The 20,562-nt window shown below is 38.0% G+C and overlaps 1 protein-coding gene and 1 pseudogene across 8 annotated transcripts in view; one reads left to right on the top strand and one right to left on the bottom strand.

Annotated features, from left to right (window-relative positions):
• Positions 1-20,562, top strand: part of LOC120076320 (exportin-7) — an 89,737-nt gene that overhangs the window by 15,777 nt on the left and 53,398 nt on the right. For all 8 annotated transcript variants that reach the window (XM_039030102.1, XM_039030103.1, XM_039030100.1 and 5 more), the window contains 2 exons: positions 2,018-2,141; positions 3,068-3,135. In XM_039030102.1, the coding sequence (XP_038886030.1) occupies positions 2,018-2,141; positions 3,068-3,135 (192 nt within the window). The remainder of the gene's footprint in view (positions 1-2,017; positions 2,142-3,067; positions 3,136-20,562) is intronic.
• Positions 3,159-6,632, bottom strand: LOC120076322 (annotated as a pseudogene).

The following is a 20,562-nucleotide window of genomic DNA, read 5'->3' as shown; positions in this document are numbered from 1 at the left end:
GGTGTTTCTATAAAAAGGTTATTTGGCTTGCTTTTGGTCGAGCTTTTTTCTGGATTTTGTGGGGTGCTTGGAATGGTCAATTCTTTAGAGATGCTTCGTATACCTATGATCATTTTTTGGAACTTGTTTTTATCTAATGTTTTCCTTTGGTGTAAGAATAAGCACCCATTTACTCCTTATAATTCTTATTTAATCTCCAATAGGAGGCTATTTTTTACCGATTGGTGCTTGAAATTTTTCTCCATATTTCATTTATCAATGAAATTGTTTCTCTTTTCCAATGAAAATTCATCCACCACTATTGACAGCCCATCAACCTTTGATCTCACTCTTACCTTGGTTCCATTTGGCACAAGTAACATCATTTTGATTAAAAAAAATCCTTAGAGGTCTACAAGCTGAGGTTTCTGCTTACTGTGCTCTTGCTGCTTTCCAACTCAAGAAGGCCATTATGCACTGTGAAGACTCCGAACAAGCATTAAATATGGGTAAACACAAAGCTCGGTAGAAAATTGGCTCTTTCCAGTTTCTCTACTCTCCATGTGTAGCCACAAAGAATACCACATTGGCCAAGCTGTTCCTTCATATGGGGGATGGATCAAAGTTCATGGTCTCCCAACAGACAAATGGGATATGGAAACCTTTTATTTAATTGGAGATGCTTGTGGAGGCTTATTGGAAGTGGCTAAGAAAACTCTTTTTTGAATGAACATTATAGTAATCGGCTCTAATGTAAAAAGTAATCACCCGGGTTTCCTTCCAGCTAGGATCAATCTCCCTTCTTCACTTGTCACGGGTTGTTTTGTATGGATCGACCTCTTTTTTTTTTTTTTTTTTTTTTTTTTTTTAATAAAAAAATGTAGACTACCACATTGGTATCGTTAGGAAGCCCCTCCCAAACTGATGGTAGCTCCTTGAGAAATCTGAAGTTGTACCCTAGAGAAGTGCATCAGTCATTGTAGTCTATCAACATCTCCCAAACAGCAGTCGTATCTCCTGATTTTTCTTCCACCGATAAGTCCCCTCTTTGTACCTCAACTAATATAGTGATAGTTCCAACCCCGATGGGCCTCTCTTATAATTTGGCTTCCTCCTCCATAGCACCCACCCCTTTATCCATGGTTCATCCAACTTATGAAGCATTGACCAAACCTCCGTTTGTCACATTTGACCTACCAAACCCTTTTATCATTTCAAAAAACTCACCCAAAAAGCTTATCATTAATCACAAGTAAACTAATTTCATCTCAGGTACCAAGCATTCTACAGTCATCATTTCTTTGACCATTGATGTTGCTATTGAAGCCTTCCTCTCCAGTCCTCTCCAAAGCGAACTAGATTCCGCTACTGCTCCGTGGTTTAATTATTACCCTCCTCCCCCATGTACCTTAGGCAAGTTTCCCTTTAACCCAATTCCACACCTGGTCATTTTGGTTCCTTGGTTTGATTAATACCCTCCTCCCCACGTTCCTTAGGCAAGTTTCCTTTTAACCCAATTCCCCACCTGATGTTTCTATTGAAGACTTCCTCTCCAGTCCTCTTTCATCTAGTTTGACCTATTGGAGAAGTCTTTTGTAACTCCTTTGGTTTGGGCATATGCACTTCTTTTGTAAATTTCATACATCGATGAATTTTTTTTTCTTATCAAAACTCTCAACCTCCTTGGAACACCCATGGAGAGTCATTTAGACATCTGACCTAGTTGTAGACCACACCTCTCTAAAAACTCTCAACCTCTAATAAATTATCTTATATCGCTCAAGCCAAATGTTCGATCAGCAAATACGGTGCCTACTAAAGACTTCCCGTTGGTGGAACTGTACCTTGAGAAATTTGGTTAATATTCCTGGTTTATCTTTTTCTTGTAGTCACGAATGGCATAGAGACGATGTTTCTTATATCCTTGATTGGAAACATACTAGTTATTCATCTATATTCTCGTAATTTCTGGATTCATTTGCTCATTTATTTTTCAGTTTAAACATACTTTCTTATGGATTTCCAAACTTTCTTCTAGGCACTGGAATGCTTGGTGCGACTAGCTTCTGTAAGACGTTCTTTGTTTACTAATGATGCTGCTCGTTCAAAATTTTTGGCTCATCTGATGACAGGAACTAAAGAAATCCTACAAACTGGGCAAGGTGTGTTTATTATTGCACCCTCTAATGTCAATATATGTATATGTTTGTGGTTCATTTTATAATTTTTTCCCTTTATTTTTTTATATTAAATTATTATATTTGGGAGGGGAATTATCCAAAAAAAAAAAAAAAAAATTGGGAGGGGAATAGTTTGGTGGGGACAAACTAGAAATCATTGTCCAAGCATGACTTGCCTTTGGGCTCTTAAAAACATTAAAAAAAAAAAAAAAATTCTCGGCAAGGACAGTCTACTTATTTTTGTATGTATTTTTTCATTTTTGTGGGGGTGCCCTGCGACTGCGAGTTACTTGAGTTTTCAGTCACCTTTTGCAGTGTCCTTGTAGCATGGTTATTAGTATTAGTATTATTGTTATTATTTTTTTTCATGAAGAGGATACCACACTTTCCACCATCCACTAAGAGAATGAAAAGAGGCTAACCCTCAAGATTAACAAAAAAAAAAAAAAAAAAAAAGAACGAGGGTAACAAAAATGGTTTTGTTTTATACCCTTGTGTGGTTGGAGTTTGTACTACTGATGGTGCTTGAATTTCTGGCTATATACTGTCATTATTTACGTTAATAAATGGTGAAATTTGAAACTTGTGGAAATGATAAGATTATAAGAATTCTGTGTATAAAAGATGATTATTGTGCATGGCTAACCAGCTTTTAACTAGCTTAAGTATCATGATAAGTTTGCCTTTGTTAGCTTCATTCTAATTGTTGTAATCTTGAAAAGTTGTTTGCTCCTTTTAAACCTATTCTCTCTCTCTCTCTCTCTCTCTCTCTCTCTCTCTTCTTTTTATTTCTTTTTTGCTTTGGTTTATATTTCATTCATTCATTTTTTTTTTCAATTTATCTACTTTTTATTGAATTCTAATGGAATGTTTCTCATAAAAAAATCTACTTTTTATTTGTAATCTAGGTCTGGTTGATCATGATAATTACCATGAGTATTGTCGTCTTCTTGGACGTTTTAGAGTGAATTATCAGGTATTCTTGTTCTTCACATGCTCTGTAGCTACTTTAACTTGAAATATGTGCTTGTATACGAATATTTTTTTTCGAGATGGAAATTAATCTTTTCATTGAAGAAATAAAAAGAGACTAATGCTCAAAGTATATGGAAACAATAACAAATACATATGCTTCTGCCTCAGGAAAAAAAACCCGTACATATGCAAATACAAAAGAAATCTTAAGACATCATCCTTTAACTAAGTTGGAAAGACAAAAGAATTCCAATTTAAGCATAAATCTCGAATAAAAAAGATCTACGAAAAACTTTGAAAGGGAACACCAGGAAGAAGCATTGATCCTAGCAATTTGAAAACGATCCTCCATGCCAATGATAAGACTTTGATTTCTTTTGAACCAAATTTTCACGAGGATTTCTTTGACCACATTTTCTTTGAAAAAGGATAGTCTCTTCATTATAATAATGAAATGAGACAATGCTCATATACAATAAGGAAACAACGAGCAACAAAATCTAAGGACCAGGAGATGCATCCGGGTATTTCTACTAAGTTGTCACCCCTTAGCACCCTCATCATATCCAAAACAACCTTAAGATCAATCAAATGCCTTTGACCGCATTAGACTTTGGCTTTAAAGAAGGGCCAACCAAAATCTGAATAACATTTTCTTTCAAATCCTCACAAGACACCTCCTGAATATTAGAAGTGGAGAACAATCAGCCCCCAACAACAACATGATAATCTGCAATTGAAGAATAGATGTCGAAGATCTTCTCTATTCTCCATACAAAGAGGACAAATAGAAGACAGTAACCTCTGAGACAAAAGCTTTCTTTGAAGAGTGGATGAGCAATTCGAATATACATGTCTATTTTAGTTAGCTGATGTTATGATGGCTAATTCTGCAATATCTTGCATTTTTTGTGTCTGTTTTATTTAGGGGACTTATTATAGCAAAAAGTTCTCTTTTTTTCTTTGATTTCTTAGGGGCAGACAGTCTCATGAACAGACCCCCTGAACCTTTTGAAAATCTCTATGAATGCATTGATTACATTTGGGGCCAGTAGCTGATGGCTTAACAATTAGTATGGTTTTTATAGTTGGCTCCTCATATCTCAGTTCTGCATCTGCTCCCGCATGCAAGCATTAATTTGTCGTAATATGTCATGTGTTTGTATCTGGTTATGACATAAAGGAAAAGGGAAAAGAGAGTAGAAGGATTGGAGAGATCAAAGCAAAGTCATATAGTCTAACGGGGTTAGAGTAGGTAATGGTTTACTTCACCTAGAATGTGGCAAGAATGGTTGAGCTGTATGATATGCCACAATTGTGGCTACCATGCTGATGTAGGAAGAACTAAATTAATTAGGGTTATTCCTTGATTAACCCTCCTTTAATATCCTCGATAATTTGGGATTTGAAATCAGCTCTCTTGTTCCCTTTCCCTGCCCTCTCGTGTTATTTTTTATTTTGAATAAGAGGCAAAACGTTTCATTGATATAAGGTAAAGAGACTAATACTCAAAGGAAACGACCTCTATGAGGGAGTGAAATTAAAAAGAGCATTAAAAAACAGTCTCAAATGTAGTAGGTTGGTAGGGTGGAAAGGACTGATTTACAAAAAGTAGCTCTTCCACCCCTTGATAAATTATATCTTCTCCACTTGTCAAGTTTCTTATGCACTTTATCAATAACCAGCTGCCAAAAATCCACTTTTTCTGGATGCCCCCCAAGGGGAAGGCCCAAATATGAGAAGGGAAGGTGTGATAGTTGACAATTCAGCCGTGAAGCTACTGCCCTCAACTTGAAATCTTCAATATTAATCTCACAAATGGCAGATTTTTCCCAATTAACCTTCTGACCGGAACACCACTCAAAAAGTGCAATGGTTTTCTAAGAGTGTCTAGTATGTCATCGTCATACTTACAAAAAAGCAAAGTATCATCAACAAATTGAAGAATGGAAAGCTGTACCTTGTCTTTTCCAACCACAAAGCCTTCGAACAATCCTTTTTCCCGGGTTCTGTCAACCAAAACAGTCTCAAATGTTTACAATGGAACAATAAAAACATGCCAATGAAGACACATATCATGAAAAGGGAAATCAACAAAAATTTAAAGAGAACACTAAGAAGAAGTCTTTAAACGAGTTGATTCTAACCGATTTGACCAGTGGAGGAGCTTGTTCTTGAAGTTTTTTTGATTTCTTTGTAGCCATTACTTTATTAATTTTAGATTTTTGTACAGTATTGTTGCTTTTAGATTAAAATATTAGTCTTAGTTTGTGGGTTTTGATTTGGATCATTAGTTTGGCAATTGAGCACCCCCCGCCCCTGAAAAAGCTCTCTTGTCTCTCCTCCTCTCTTCCTTTCCTTGACCAAATTTTTTCCGTCCAGCTCCCCTCCTCTCTCCTCACTATCCAATAGCCTCCTACATCTTTGATCGCTCACCATGATTTTTATCTTCTTATTCTCCTAACAACTGAAGCTTCAACAAGACTGTATCATGGAGGTCAAAAGTTGTAAGGTAAAAGAAGCCCATTTTAGTGTACGGTTTAAAGCCGGAAAGTTTTTTGTTGAAGATGTGGAAGTCAGCAAGCATCTTATCCTCTCTAAATCGCAACTCAACTGGTTCGTGGATAACATCTCAGATTTGATTAAGAACCCAATCTCGAGTTTCTTTGTAAGGAATGGAAGAGATGAATCTGGTGCAACAAAATTATCCAAGATTAGCAACCCATCAGGTTGGTTAATGAGATGTGTAGTTTGGCCATCATCAGGAGGTAGATTTTTTATTCACACTCCAATGGGTGATTCAATTCAAGGTTGGCAATCCTTTGTAGATATGCTCAGAGACTTCTTGAAGCTTAAAACTAATTATCACTCGTTTCTGAATCAAAGAAAGGCATCATTTTGGTGTGCAAATACAGTCCAAGGATCCAACTAATTTCTGAATCAATAGTATTGAATCACAAGAATGTTAGACTCCAAGGAAACCCTAAATTGCTTCCTAACTATTTCAATGTTGTCCACTCTTCCCTCATTCCTACTCAACAAGCGCTTTTCCATCACTTCCTCAGGACAATCAAAGAACAGGACAACAGATGGCTTAATGCGTGTAACAACTTCAAATGCAGCACGATTTTCCTCATTACAAGGGAATCCATCAATAAGAAATTTTTCATTGCCACTTTCCTTTATTGCTCGTTAAGCTTTATGGTGACCTCAAAAGGAACAATTTTCCCTTCTTTAATCATGTTTTGAATCATCAGGCCATTCTCAGAACCAGATTTGATCTCTGCCCGGAGAGATCACTAGCACTGAGATGAGTGTACCCAAAGTGTTCGACGATATTTGAACATTGAGTACCCTTATCACTACCTAGTCTGCCCGAAACAAAGACAACTATAGGCTTCTTCTCAGCTAAGCTTCCATTAGTTTCCTTGATTGGAGCAGCATCAACGACAGTCCCCATGACACCGATTTTAAAGTGAACAAACTATAGTTGAAAATGGAGTGCGTGGAGGAGAGAGAGATTTGAAGAAGAGGAGGGGAAACACAAAAATAGTAGTAGTATTGTGGTTGCACGTAGGAATTACCATAGTCACAAAAGTGAGTGGTCCATCCAGGATGGGTGCAAGGCTCAAGCTCTCGATGACTAGGGTGACTCCTCAAGGCAGTGCTTGTTGGCATCGGGCTACTTTGCAGTTGCCTTTCAACCAACAGTCGAACAGATGAAACAAGATTATCAAGCATACTTCTGAGCTGAAAAATCTGCTTGGCCTCTTGTTCTCTCTTTGGTAGCTTGCCTTGCTCGCAATGCATAGTACATACTGTATATTCCATTAGCCATAGCAATCCTAACACAAGAAAAGAAAACAAATCAAAAGCAAAAGAATGCTCTAACAAGAAACTTAACATGACGAAACATAAATGGCGCACTCCTCGGCAACGACGCCATTTTGATCTTCCCTCCTTTTCGGTGTCGTTTTATTCCCAAAAAGGATTGCAAATCAAACAAAATTTAAAAATTACCGAATCTACTCCTATTACTAGAAAGACGTAGGAATAATGGTAAGTGGGATCATTAAGTTAATTTAATAGTTATAGCGTAAATGTGGGGGTTTGGTGTGGATAAGAAATAAAGCGTGCAAGAAAAGTCAAGATAAAGTGGGTGGGGAGTAAATTGAGTTCCTATGCAATTTCCTATCATTAGGCTATTTTGATTTAACTCATTTTCGTTCATGTGTTTCACAACAACATGCTTGACTTGACCTAAATAGCCTCTACAATGGCGGACAACTAGCTAAGACCGAACCATGCAAACGACCTAAGTAATCATTAAAACCCCAATGAAGGTCAATTAATCTAAATGTAATTAATCCTACAAAATCTTTAGCGGTCACGAAGAATCAATTAATATTTGCAGTACGCCTTAGGTTTCTATTGTGTGGTTAATTAATTGGAAAGCCCAACCTAATTAACCAGGTTTCTTTAATCTAATTGAATCATGTAATTTAAGACTCGAGATTAGACTACAAACCCTACTTATCGATTTAAGCCAGATGAAGAATGAAGACATCGTGCAAGCCTAAGATCTTTAGCATACAACATACATTCAAGGTAAAGAGCATCAATCTAACCAAGAACATACATCAAGAGATTAAACAAATTCAAAGATGCATAAATCAATATGGAGTTTATACAAAATAATCGTAGTTACATAGGTTTTACTCCGAAGAACAAGAAAACTTACCTCAACTTCTCCCTAGACAAAGAAAGAAGAGGGGAAGAGTTTCAATCCATGATTACAACCCAAAAACCCCAAGTTAATCCTAAGCTAAGATGCAAAAAGATAAAAGGGAAAAGAAGAAATTGAAGCTCCCCTTCAACCTCCATCAAATTTGGCATAAAGAAAACCCTAAAGAAAAAGAAGAGATATAAATAGAGACTGAGGCAGTGCAGATGCATTACGATAGGAATGCAGTTGCGTTTTGGCTTTTTGTCCGAGCACAGCGCACAACGCTGCTGCCCTGAGGTGGGTGCTATTTGCGCTGTGGATGTCCATCAAAATCCTTCCAGTGTCCTCACCCTTCTCTGACGCTCAGTTTATTTCAATGGAGGTAAAACGTTGTTGCATACTCGATCATTTCTTTTGTATATTTTTTTTTGAACAAGAAATAAACCTCTTCATTAAGATAATGAAAGATGTTACAATGTGAATGAGAGGATACAAAAACAAAAGAACAAAAGAACGGATCAGCAAGTGCACCTGGATATCTCAACTAGGTTGACACCTCTATAGCACTCTCATCATATCCGAACTAAAAAGTAAAGCAGTGAGGATAACAACTGAATAAAAATCCTGAGTAAATCCATGTCTGGTACAAAGGCTTACACAAGAATGAAAGTCTGAAAAACAGAACCAATACATATAGCAAAAGAGCTAAAAAGATAAGAAAGGGGAAAAATGAAAGCGTTCCAATTGAGGCTGATGTCTCGAATGGAGAAATCTTCAAATTCTTTGGAAAGAGAGCACCAAGAAGAGGCATTAATGCGGGGGTTATCGAATTTATTGGACCAAAGAGAAGTTTTGTCATGAAACACTCTTTGATTCCTTTCAAACCATAATTCTGATAACAATGCCTTGACTGCGTTGACCCAAATTAATCTTGGCTTCTTTTTCAATTTAGGACCGATCAGAAGTTGAAGGACGTTTGCTTGAAATCATTATCAAATACCCAACTGGTATTGAAGCAATTGAGCAAACATAGCCGACATTTTTCTACAAAAACACACTGGAAGAACAAGTGTAAGAGAGTTTCAGAATTCGCCAAACAAAGAGAGCAAACTTGTGGTGAGATATAGTGGTTAGGGAGCTTCTTTTGCAGAATATCCGCGCAATTAAGCAAACCATTCAGCATTATCCAAATCAAAATGTTTATCCTCCTTGGGCACTTTGATTTCCACAAAGCCGACTCTAATTGATTTCCAATTGGAGAGGCGAGGGATAGGTGTATAACAAGGGATTTTATTGGAAAGGACCCATTTGATTCTAAGATCTATCTTCTTTTGTCAGGAAACCAACTAAGTTTGGAGGTGGAAAGCTTTTCAGTAAGGAGTTGGAAATTATCTGACTCTTCTTCCTTTAGTAGTCTTCGGAATTGGAAAGACCATGACTCTAGTGCCTCGTCCCAAAAATCATGTACAACACCATCGGGCTTGGTAGAAATGATGAAAAGACTAGGGAAGGAGGCTTTTAGGGGAATGATGTCCAGCCATGGATCGAGTCATAAAGCAACCCTTTTACCGTTGCCTACTTTTAAAACAACCAGAGATTCTACTTTTAACCAAGTTCTTGAAATGTTAACCCATGGGCTTCTTAGGCTGCTGTTAACTTTGCCATTAGTATGCCAGCCGAACATGCTTCTTCCGTAGATGCTTGTTATTACTTGTCTCCATAGGGAATTCTAATCGTTGATAAACCTCCACCCCTATTTAGCCAGAAGGCTTTGATTTTTAATTCTCAAACCTCCAGTGCCGAGCCCACCATCTTCTTGTAAACGAGAAACAAGATCTCATTTTACTAAGTGATTTAATTTACTTCCAGAGTGTCCTTCCCAGAAAAAGTTTCTCAAAAGCCTTTCTATAGCCCGAACCACCTTTTTTGGCATCAAGAAAATTGACATATAGTATAAAGGGATGTGAGAAAGTACAGACTTACAAAGGGTGGAACGTCCTCCTCTAGAGAGATAGTATCTCTTCCATTTATCCAATTTGCTTTGGATTTTATCAATCACTAGTTGCAAAAAAGCCAATTGTTTGGGATAGCCACCTAACGGAAGGACGAGGTACATGAAGAGGAGGTTGACAGCCGAACAATTCAGTCTGGATGCTTCTGTTTTTAGCTTGTTAATATCGATATTGATACCACTTAAAGCTGATTTGTCCCAATTAATCTTCAGCCCTGAACACCACTCAAAGAGTTTAATTGTTTTCTTTAGATTTTCAAGCTTCTCCTCATCATCTTTGCAGAATATTAACGTATCATCAACAAATTGCAATAAAGAGACATGAATTCTATCTTTGCCCGCTAGAAAGCCTTCAAACTTGCCTTTCTCATGAAGTCTGGTTAGTAGTGCACTTAGAACCTCACTGACTAAAAGAAAAAGAAAAGGCGAAAGAGGGTCGCCTTGCCTTATTCCTCTTGTAGCATGAATTCTACCTTGTGGTCTTCCATTTATAAAAATTGAGAATTTTAGGTTAGAAACACAGCCCATCATCCACATTATCCATCTTGAATCAAAGTTCTTTTCAACAAGGATTTTTTCAAGAAACTCCCAATCAACACGATCAAAAGCTTTTTCTAGGTCAAGTTTTAAGATCCACCCTTTTTTCTTCTTAGAACGATAGTCTTCAACCACTTTGTTGGCTATGAGGATTGGATCTAGGATTTGCCTTCCTTCAATGAAGGTACTTTGTGAAGAATCAATTATACTTGGCATTACCTTTTTGAGCCTCTCAGCTAGTACTTTAGTGACAACTTTATAAGTCAAAGTAGTTAAACTGATTGGTCTGAAATCACGTACCCGGACAACATCATTTTTCTTTTGAATCAGGCTGATGAAGTTCTCATTTATACATGAATTTAGCTTCCCATTACCATAAAAATCTTCGAAGAGTTTTAGGAATTTGTCTTAGAAAAAAATCCCAGAAATTGAGGAGGAATTTGGCTGTGAAGCCATCCGGGCCAGGGGCCTTGTTTTTGCCCAAAGAATTTAAAGCTAGTCTGATTTCAACTGTGGTAAATCTGACTGTTAGCATTGAATTCTCTGAACTAGAGACTTTAGACCATTGGAAGTTGATAGGGATGGATCTTGGGCCAGGAGACTTGGTGTACAAAGAGGAGTAAAAGTCTAATATTAGGCCTTCAATTTCGTTGAAAGAATGAGTTGCAACATCTTGGTCATTTAAAATTTCGGAGATAAGGTTCCTTCTCCTCTTTGAATCCAATAATCTATGGAAGAATTTAGTGTTTTCATCACCTAAGCTTAGCCAATTAAGTTTGCTCTTTTGCCCTAGGTTCCTTTCATCAATTCTGTAAAGGGAAAATAACTTAGCTATCGCCTATCAAAGAGGTTCTCATGCCCCTTTCTATTTCCAGAATACCGTGGTCTTCGGCTGGTAGGTCAAGCTTATCTATTTCTTTAAGTAGCACTTCCTCCCTTGTTTTTCTTTTTGTTTCAAAATCTGCATTCCAAGTTTTTAAGCAAATTTGACTTCCTTAACTTGGTGGAGATCACAAAACCAACCCAACCATGCTGATCTCCCGAGCTCAAGGTGTCTTTAATAACTCTGCAACTATCTTTGATGGATAACCAGCTGTTACAAAATTTGAAAGGGGATGGTCCCCATTCAAATGATCCTGCTTCAAGAAGTATGGGGAAATGATCTGAACATGTACGTGCTTGTCTTGCTGCTCTGGTGTTTGTAAAGGAATCATCCCAGCTATTAGAAATCAAGAATCTGTCAAGAAGCGAACGAGAAGCTGTGGGACCTTCTCTTGACCATGTGAATTGGCCATAAGGGGGATTTCCATTAGTTTTGCTAAGTCAATGAATTTGTTGAACTTTTTCATTCGTTTTGTTGATCTCCCTTCTGGAAACCGTTTTTGAATCCTTGTGATGTTAAAATCGCCACTTATACACCAAGATTCGTAGCAGTAACCTGATAGTGAATGTAATTCCGGCCATGTGTGTTTTCTTTCTTTGTAATCATTGGGGCCATACACATTCATAATCCAACAAGTTTTCTTACATATGGTGATGCATTTAACAGATAAGGAGTAGCCTCCTTTAAGAACCTCTAATACCGAGATTTTACTTTCATCCCACATGGTTAATATGCCACCTGATTTGCCCTGCGCTTCCACAAGCTCCCATCCGATGTCTTTGGAGCTCCAAAGTTCCTTTATAAGTCTAATATAAAAAAAGTCTTTCTTAGTTTCTTGAATTAGAACCAAATTTGGATTGATTTTCTTGATGCTTCTTCTTACAACCATTCTTTTGGAGGCATCACCCAGGCCCCTTGTGTTCCATGATAATATTTTCATGGTAATCAATCGGGATTAACCCAAGATCAAGTCACAATCTTCCACTATCGAGATAAGATTGTTAGGAATTTCCTTTTTGTCAATAGGCTTTATGAGTGGGAGGATGTTGCAAACTGTTTTGGGTTCTTCTTCTGATTGAAAGATGCATGGCAAAGCATTGTGATGATCCTTACCGAGATCTTCCTCTTCATGGAGCGATTTAGGGGCTAAGCTGTCTATTTCTTTACTACTGATGCTGAGTAAAGAATCTTCGTCAGAATCATAGTTTTGGTTAACTACTTGTTAAGACTTGGAGGTACCTCGCACAAAAGCCACATTTGAGCCTCCAACTTTGAAGTCAAGATAAGAAAAAGATCGAGGGGTATAGGGAGGATATTCTGATCTGTTAATAGAGCAGGTGGGAATTTGCACCTTGATACAACAACTTTCTAGCAAGTCTGCATTTATCATGGATGTCCAGCCATTTCGGAATGAAGTTTTCTTCCTTATGAAATGCTTTCGGTAAGGTTTTAGGAGGTGAGGCTTGCTTGTGGGATTTGATGGACGATCGGAGAGGGTTAAGGGAGAGATCTTGGCCTCCTGTTAATAATAAACCAAGACTTTGGAGTGGGGGAGCAGAAATGGGCCCTTGGACTTCCTTTAAGAATGATGATGATTTTGTCACAATGGGGCCCAAGAGCTTGAAAATGATCGGTATATCTGAAGGTGAAGGGTTTGTAGCAGTCGATTGAACTTCCTGCCCACCTATGATGTTTGAAACATCACTCTCGGCTCTTTTAGGCCGTTGGAATTCCACCGAATTAATGATATTAGCAAAGCTTTTATTTGAAGTGGTTTTAGTAGTAACCAAGGGTGCGGCTGTTGGACTTTCCCTGGGATTATTTAAAATCTCTATAGACTCACTCCTCATTAAAGACTCTTCCTTCTCTCTTCTTAATGAATTCTCGACATTCTCTTTCCGCAACGTGTTCACACCTAACCGGTTAGGACTTCCGAAAAGTTTGGCTTCTGTTTGAAACTTTCCGGCCTTTTCTTTCGACAAACTGACCCCCTTTTCTTCTGACAAACTGGCCCCTTGAACAAACTTTTCCGGCGGACTGTTATTTTTAGCATCCGATTGATCCATCAAGACCCTTGAAAACAGGGGATTTCTTGAGAAATTCGAGTGGTTTACTGCTGTTTCAAGGAAGGACCAATCTGGATTCTTACTTGAATAGTTCACCCCTTCATCTTTCATTACTTGGTTTAAACGAGCCAAGTCAACCGAATTGGAGAAGTCTTTTTCCCTAAGTTCCTTCTTAATTTTGCTTGGAGGATCCAAAAACTCTATATCTCCATAGTGTAGAAAAATGCTTCCCCTGTTTTCCTCTGAGATTTCTAAGGTTGCTGGCAAAAACCCATAAAGGTTCTTCTTAACTTGAATTTTGGCTTTAGCCACGTTAAGTAGGTTTAGTGTTTCAATTGCAATGGATTCTAACCCTCCGAAGTAGGCACCTATTGCTTCAAATGTCTGCTTACACCAATAATCCAATGGTAGGTTTTTAATGGATATCCATCTTCCATATCTTTTTATTGACCTTGGTCGGCTGTGTAATGATTTGTTCCACCTTTCGAATTTCAAGTGAAGATGTCCTACCCTTTGCCAAATTCCAGGTTGTTCTATTAGGTCTCCTAGATTCCCCTTTTCCAATTTTATTAGAGCGTTTTCCGTTGAGAGAGGATTGATGATAACTTTAGAATTGAACTATAGCTTTAGTTCCTTGGGGACTTCCTGCCAATTATTGAATTCAAATAGCCTTGTGACTACCCATAAATTACTGAAATCTTCCTTGAGGACTTCTTGTTTTTTTTTAATCCAAAACTCTGTCTTGCTTTGTTTTTTAGTAGCCAGAGCATGGAGGGGGCTTTGTTTTGAGTTGCTTTCCATATGTGTACTTTGAAACAGTGATTGTAAAGCCGGATTTGTTGTAGACTTTCTTCTCCTCACTATATCCACAAATCTATCTAAGAGCTTCGAGTGATTCTTTAGCGCGATGAGATCGTCTTTTAGCTTCAGGGAGCCACTTAACATGTTAACAAAAGAATTCCAACCTGAATTAAGGATACCCGATGGAACATGTATGAAGAATCTTCCTCCAGACGTTGGCCAAACAACACACCTTAAAAGCCACTTTGAAGAGATGCGAATCTTTGTTAGTTTTGTTACGCCGGAAATGTCTTGACCACTTTTGACAAAGAAACTTGAGGTTGGGAGCTTCATGAGAACTGAGATGTTCTCCACGAACCAGAGGAGTTGCGATTCAGACAAAAATAGGTGCTTCTTAGCTTCCACATCTTCTATGATGAATTTTCCTTCTTGGAGGTGAGCACAGAAATGAACTTCATTTATCCTACAGCTTATGATTTCCAAAGATGAACTGTTCTGCAAATCCGGGGATGGGTGTTAACTGCCTTGGGTAAGGGGGCTAGGAGGGAGTTTTTCTTGGCCATGTAGATTGGGTGTGGATGGAGGTATCAGGGAAGAAGAGAGGAAGAGGAAAGGGGCTAGTCGGAGCCTGATCGGAGGGGCAAATAGAGCGGAGCTATAGAGGGATGGGAGAGGAGAGAGGGGAGAGGAGAGAGGAGAGAGCATCCTCCACAATCGCATCGATCATTTCTTCTGTATATGGAAAGGCATCCACGGTTTTTGGGTGGAAGATATGAAAAGAGATCAGGAAATTTTCTTATCAAAGTTAATGGCTCAATGGTTGCACACTAGCTTAAAAAGGCTCTTGAGTGGTCTGACTTTTGAATTTTTCTTACTTAAGGAAAGAGTAGATCAAGGAGTTATTCATCTTGCTAAATTTCGTTATAAAGAAAGGTGGTTTATAGAGTGTGTGGTATGGCCTTCAATAGGTGGAAGAAAGAACATCCACATCCCTTATGGAAATGGCAAATCTAGTTGGCAAGAATTTGAGGAAATGGTGAGTTTTTGTATTAAAAATCTCCAGAAGAAAGCACCAGAAGCTTGATGCTCTATTCCAATGCACTAGGAACAAGGTGAGGAGAAGAAAGCCAATTTCAGCGCCCAATTTGCCCCTGTTTTAAAACCCGTCAAACAGAGCAAACATTCTTATTGGATTAGCAAAAATTCTGATGTTTTTAAGGCAGACTTTAACAACCTTTGGAGTTTTGCAAGATTATTTGAGTTTTACGAATGGCCAAAAATGGTTAAAACATTGAAGTTATATTTTGAAATGGATGTCATTATCAACCCCCTGTCGGCAGAACATGCTTTAATCAAGTTAGAACAGGGGAATTTGGAAGAGCTCTTAGATCATCCAGGGAAATGGCAGAGTTGTGCTCAATTTCATTTGAAATTAAGAAATGGAACAAACAAGTCCATGGTCGACCGAAGGTGATAAAGGGATATGGAGGTTGGATCTCGATAAAAAACTTACCATTAGATTACCGGAACAAGCAAACTAATGGGGCCTATTTTGGAGGTTTAGAAGCTATTGCAATTGAAACCTTAAATTTTTTAAATGTTACTGAAGATAAAATTCAAGTTAAAAGGAATCTACGTGGTTTTATGTCATCTACCATAAAAGTGGCAGAGGAGAATAAAGGAAGCATCTTCCTAAATTTTGGAGACAGAGAGCTTCTAGAACCTCCAATAAGGTCAAAGGAGCACTGTATGTTAAAAATTTTGCCAACCCAATTGACTTAGTTCGATTAAATCAAGCTATGAAGGATGAAGAAATAGTTGTAGATGAGTTGAATCAAGACTGGGCATTCCTAGCAGGTCCCTGTAACCCCATAACTTCTCAAGATATTCTTTTGCACCTTGTTCAAAGGAAAATCAAAAGTTTAAGGTGAAACAGAGCTTGCCGGAGAAGTTGCCGGAGTTCAGTCACAAGATTCCTCTGTCAAGTGGTTCCCATTCGCAGTTGGAAATTCCTCCCATCAGAAGCTCAATCCGGTTAGGTGTGAACAAAAATACAGTTTTATTGAGGAAAGAGAATTCAGGGGCGCCTCGAAGTCTAGAAGGAAGCCCAAGAGACACTTCTGGTATTAGCACGAACAAGCCTTTTCAAAAGTTACCCGTTGATGGCTCTGCAAAGGAAGTCCAAAAGGCCAAGACTTATGAGCACACAGCTGTACCTAACACCTATCATCCCCCGATCATTGAATCCATATCAAAAGTTACCTCGAAGGTAGCACAAAGTGACGTTTCTAATTCCACAACTGAAGTGGCCGTCTCCTGCAGTAAGAATGTGAAAGATAATACTCTCAGTTCCATCTTCTCTCAAGGACATCAAGAAGATGATACTCTCCAACGGAAGAAAAGTCCCTCCCTGGGTAAGAGAAAAACGATAGGCTTTGCGAACAAATCAATCTCGGACTCCAAAAACGAGCACATTGGCCGAAGCTATTTCCCAAACACTTTGCCAAGAAGAAGACCTCCTTTAACTCATGGACAACAATCACAAATTTTGATCTCCTCAAAGAATGTTGTACTAAAGTTCACATCGCCGACATGTTCACAAACAAGTTTGAAAGTTCTAATTTACATTAGTGTTCCTTTACTCTTTCATAACTTAAAATACTAGGCTCAGATTTATCATTCGTGCGAGGTTTTCCAAGCCAATCTTCATCCAAGTCAAGTCAGAAACAACAATATTATGATACAGAATCCATTGTAAGTGCAAGTAGTGAAGAGTTTGAGAATTCAGAGGTAGAAGAAACACAAGAGAATTCCAATGACTTGGATGAATATGGCAAGGAATTGATTCAGCTGTTCAATTTAGAGACAACACCCTCAGTGGCTAATTCTGAATTCTCCTCATTCCCTCCCCTCAGTAAGAAAGACATACCTCAGAACCTGCATTCCCTATTGGAAGACTGTGAAATCATCCTTGGATGATCATGTTCGTTCGGAAATGGCAGGGGCCTAGGATCTGCTGCCAAGCTAGCAGGGTGGCCTCGATGAAGATAGCTTCATTGAATACTTCATTGAATATAAGGGGAATAGGAGACAAGACAGAGAGTGACCGTTAAAAGATTTTTGAAGAAATTAAATCCGGAACTAGTGTTAATTCAAGAAACAAAGAGAGTTATGTTTGATAGGGCATTTATCAAAAGCATATGGAGCTCAAAGGAGGATGGATTCACATAGAAGCAATTGGTAGATCACGAGGTATCTTAACCATATGGGCCGAGGGGAAGATCTTAGTATTAGAGGTCATCAAAGGGGAATTGTCCTTATCAATCAAATGCCTGTCAATATGCAAAAAAGTGTTCTAGATAACAAATGTTTACGACCCAACGGATTATAGAGAAAGAAACAGGTTTCTGGCAGAATTATCATCATTAGCTAGTCACTGTGTAGAGCCATGGTGCATTGGAGGAGACTTTAACATGATCTGCCGTGTTCAAGAACGATTCCCTATTGGAAGAATGACTAGAGGAACGAGAAAATTCAATAAATTCATCGAGGATACAAACTTGGTGGAAAGTCCCCTTTCTAATGGAAGATTCACTTGGTTAAAAGAATGTTTGTTAGTTTCACGATCCCTTATTGATCGGTTCTTCATATCAAACAATTGGGATGAGGTCTTCGACAACTCATGAGTGGTTAGACAAGCAAGAATTCTATCTGATCACTTTCCCAGCAGGAGCATTCGAACGGGGTCCAGCCCCATTCCAATTTTGCAATAGTTGGTTAAGCTTAAAAGATTGTTGTCGTTTGATTGAAAGAAATCTGGGGGTAGACAGTCAGCAAGGTTGGGCTGGCTATGCTATTTCAGCTAACTATTGAAAAGCGCTTTGAAAAAATGGCACTCAGATTCATAGAAAAACAGGAAGAGCAAGGAAGAGTTCTTGCTAAAAGAAATTGAAAGAAGAGAAGTTGTAGGTGAAAGCACTGATTTTGATGAGCAGGAACAAAGCATCAGATTGGCAATAAAGGAAGATTTAATACATCTTTACCAAGTGGAAGAAAGAAACCTCCTACAAATAGCACTCAATCCACTTCCTTTAAAATGGATCAGCTTCCCGAATTTATTTCGAATAGCACTCAATCCAAATGGATCAGCTTTGGACCTTTGGGATTATTCCACTTCCTCTTGGTCCATCACATTCAAAAGGATTTTAAAAGAAGAAGAGATTATAGAGTTTCAGAATTTGTTGAGCATTCTCGGGGAAAGTACGGGATTGCCGAGATAAACGTTTGTGGTCTCTTGAAGCACATGGCTCTTTTTCAGTCAAATCATTAGTTACTCATCTCTCTTTGGTCTCCCCTCTTGATCATCATTTTAGAATGCATTGTGGAAGTCCAAGAGTCCTCGGAAAGTCAGTATTACAGTCTGGATCATGCTTTTTGGTCTCCTAAACTGCTCCTCTGTTTTGCAAAAGAAAATGCCTTCATACAGCTTATCTCCTAACTGGTCTGCTTTTTGCAAAGCTGATTGGGAAGATCTTCAACATCTATTCTTTGATTGCTGCTATGCTAGTAATTGTTGGTGAGCTCTTTCCACTTATTTTAACATTGGTTGGGTATTTGGAAAGGACTTTAGGGAGAACGCCTTGCAGATTTTAGTAGGGCCAAAACTCAAGAAAATTCCAAAACTTCTGTCGAACAAGGCAGCGAAAGTGGTGCTTGCTGATTTATGGTTTGAAAGAAATCAAAGAGTATTCCATGATAAGGAAACTTCTTGGTTTGCTCGCTTTGAGACAGCACGGTTGAATGCCTCCTTGTGGTGCTCTCTATCACAGGATTTTTCAGACTACTCCATTCAGGACATTAGTTTGAATTGGTGCCTTCATCTCCTCGGACCTTTAGTTGTTTGACACTGGCAGTTTTCAGTCTTCTGGTTTTTAGGCCTTTGTCTTGTTTTTACAGGCTGTAAACTGTAATTTGTAATCTTGCACGGGTGCTGTATGCTTCTGTTTGTTTTCTTTCAGTAGTTTTGTAAGTTCTTAATTTCCTCGTAATTGTTTGAGCCTTTGTTTGGCTGGGCTATTTTTGGGCCTTGTTGGGTCTGTCTTGGTTGTACTAGTTCTTTTTGGATATGATGAAGGTGCTAAGGGGTATCAACCTAGTTGAGATGTCCGGGTGCACTTGTTGATCCTCAACTTTTTCTTTTATTGGTATCACTTTGTACATTGAGCATTAGTCTAATTTCATTATCTTAATGAAAGGCTTGTTTCTTGTTTAAAAAAAAAAAAAATAAATAATAGTCCTTTATCCTTTTTTATATATCTTTTCCTTTCATAACTTGTTTCTTAGTTGGAATTCTCGTCTTATATTTACACATTATTTTGTCATATTTTTAAAATAATAAAAATAAATGTCTCCAAAACTAAAAAATAATATTGCATCGACTCTGTTAATCCTAATAAGGTGAAGAACATTTTACTCCTTTGGAAAACACATGGTCCATATTGAATATGGAGAACTCTCATGTATTCTTTACATGATTCATAACATAATAAAGGTTAGAGTTTAGACTTCTTGGAGAATTCTCTACTTAGAACACTTAGGCTACAGTGATTTGGTATCAAATCAACTGCCTGGTCCAACCATGGCTGCCGTTGGTGGAATCAAACAACACTTGGTGATGCCGATCCCAATAGGAAGCTTCGTGAGCTATGCTCTTTAAAGTAGAAAATTTCAAATAATCATCCAAAAATGGAGTACTATAATGCTAAAAGAATGTTCCAGACTAGGGTATTTTGGTTACAGAAAAAGACCAAGAAAGGCGAAAGCCTGTTCAGGAACACTTAATAATTATCCCTAATCCAATTCTGAGGCTAAAACACTTGAACACAATTTCTATAGAGGCTGATCCTTGGGTTTTATGCTTTATGCTCTTTGTACATATCTCTTATACTTTGAGCATTAGTTTCATTTAATTATATTAATAAAGAGGCGCTAAGGGGGTGTCAACCTAGTTGAGATGTCCGGGTGCACCTACCGATCCTTAGGTTTTATGCTTTATGCTCTTTGTACATATCTCTTGTACTTTGAGTATTAGTCTCATTTAATTATATTAATAAAGAAACTTATTTCCTTTTCTAAAAAAATTATATTAATAAAGAGACTTGTTTCCTTTTATTTAAAAAGAACACAATTTCTGTATCAATCCTAAAGCATTGGAGGAAATAAAAGGAGTGGTAAATGTCCAATGTATTTTGCGTAGAATTAATCAGAATTTGTATAGATTTTCAAGAAGACGACTAAATTTGGGCAGGCTAGAATTGCGAATATTCAAAGTAGCACTCATGAAATTCAAAAACCCTTTGAGATGCACTTTTGTACCAGGAAAAAAAAAAAAAAAGGCTGAAAAT

This window comes from Benincasa hispida, chromosome 4 (assembly GCF_009727055.1).
Source record: "Benincasa hispida cultivar B227 chromosome 4, ASM972705v1, whole genome shotgun sequence".
Lineage (NCBI taxonomy): Eukaryota > Viridiplantae > Streptophyta > Magnoliopsida > Cucurbitales > Cucurbitaceae > Benincasa > Benincasa hispida.
This window is presented reverse-complemented; position numbering and strand designations above follow the sequence as displayed.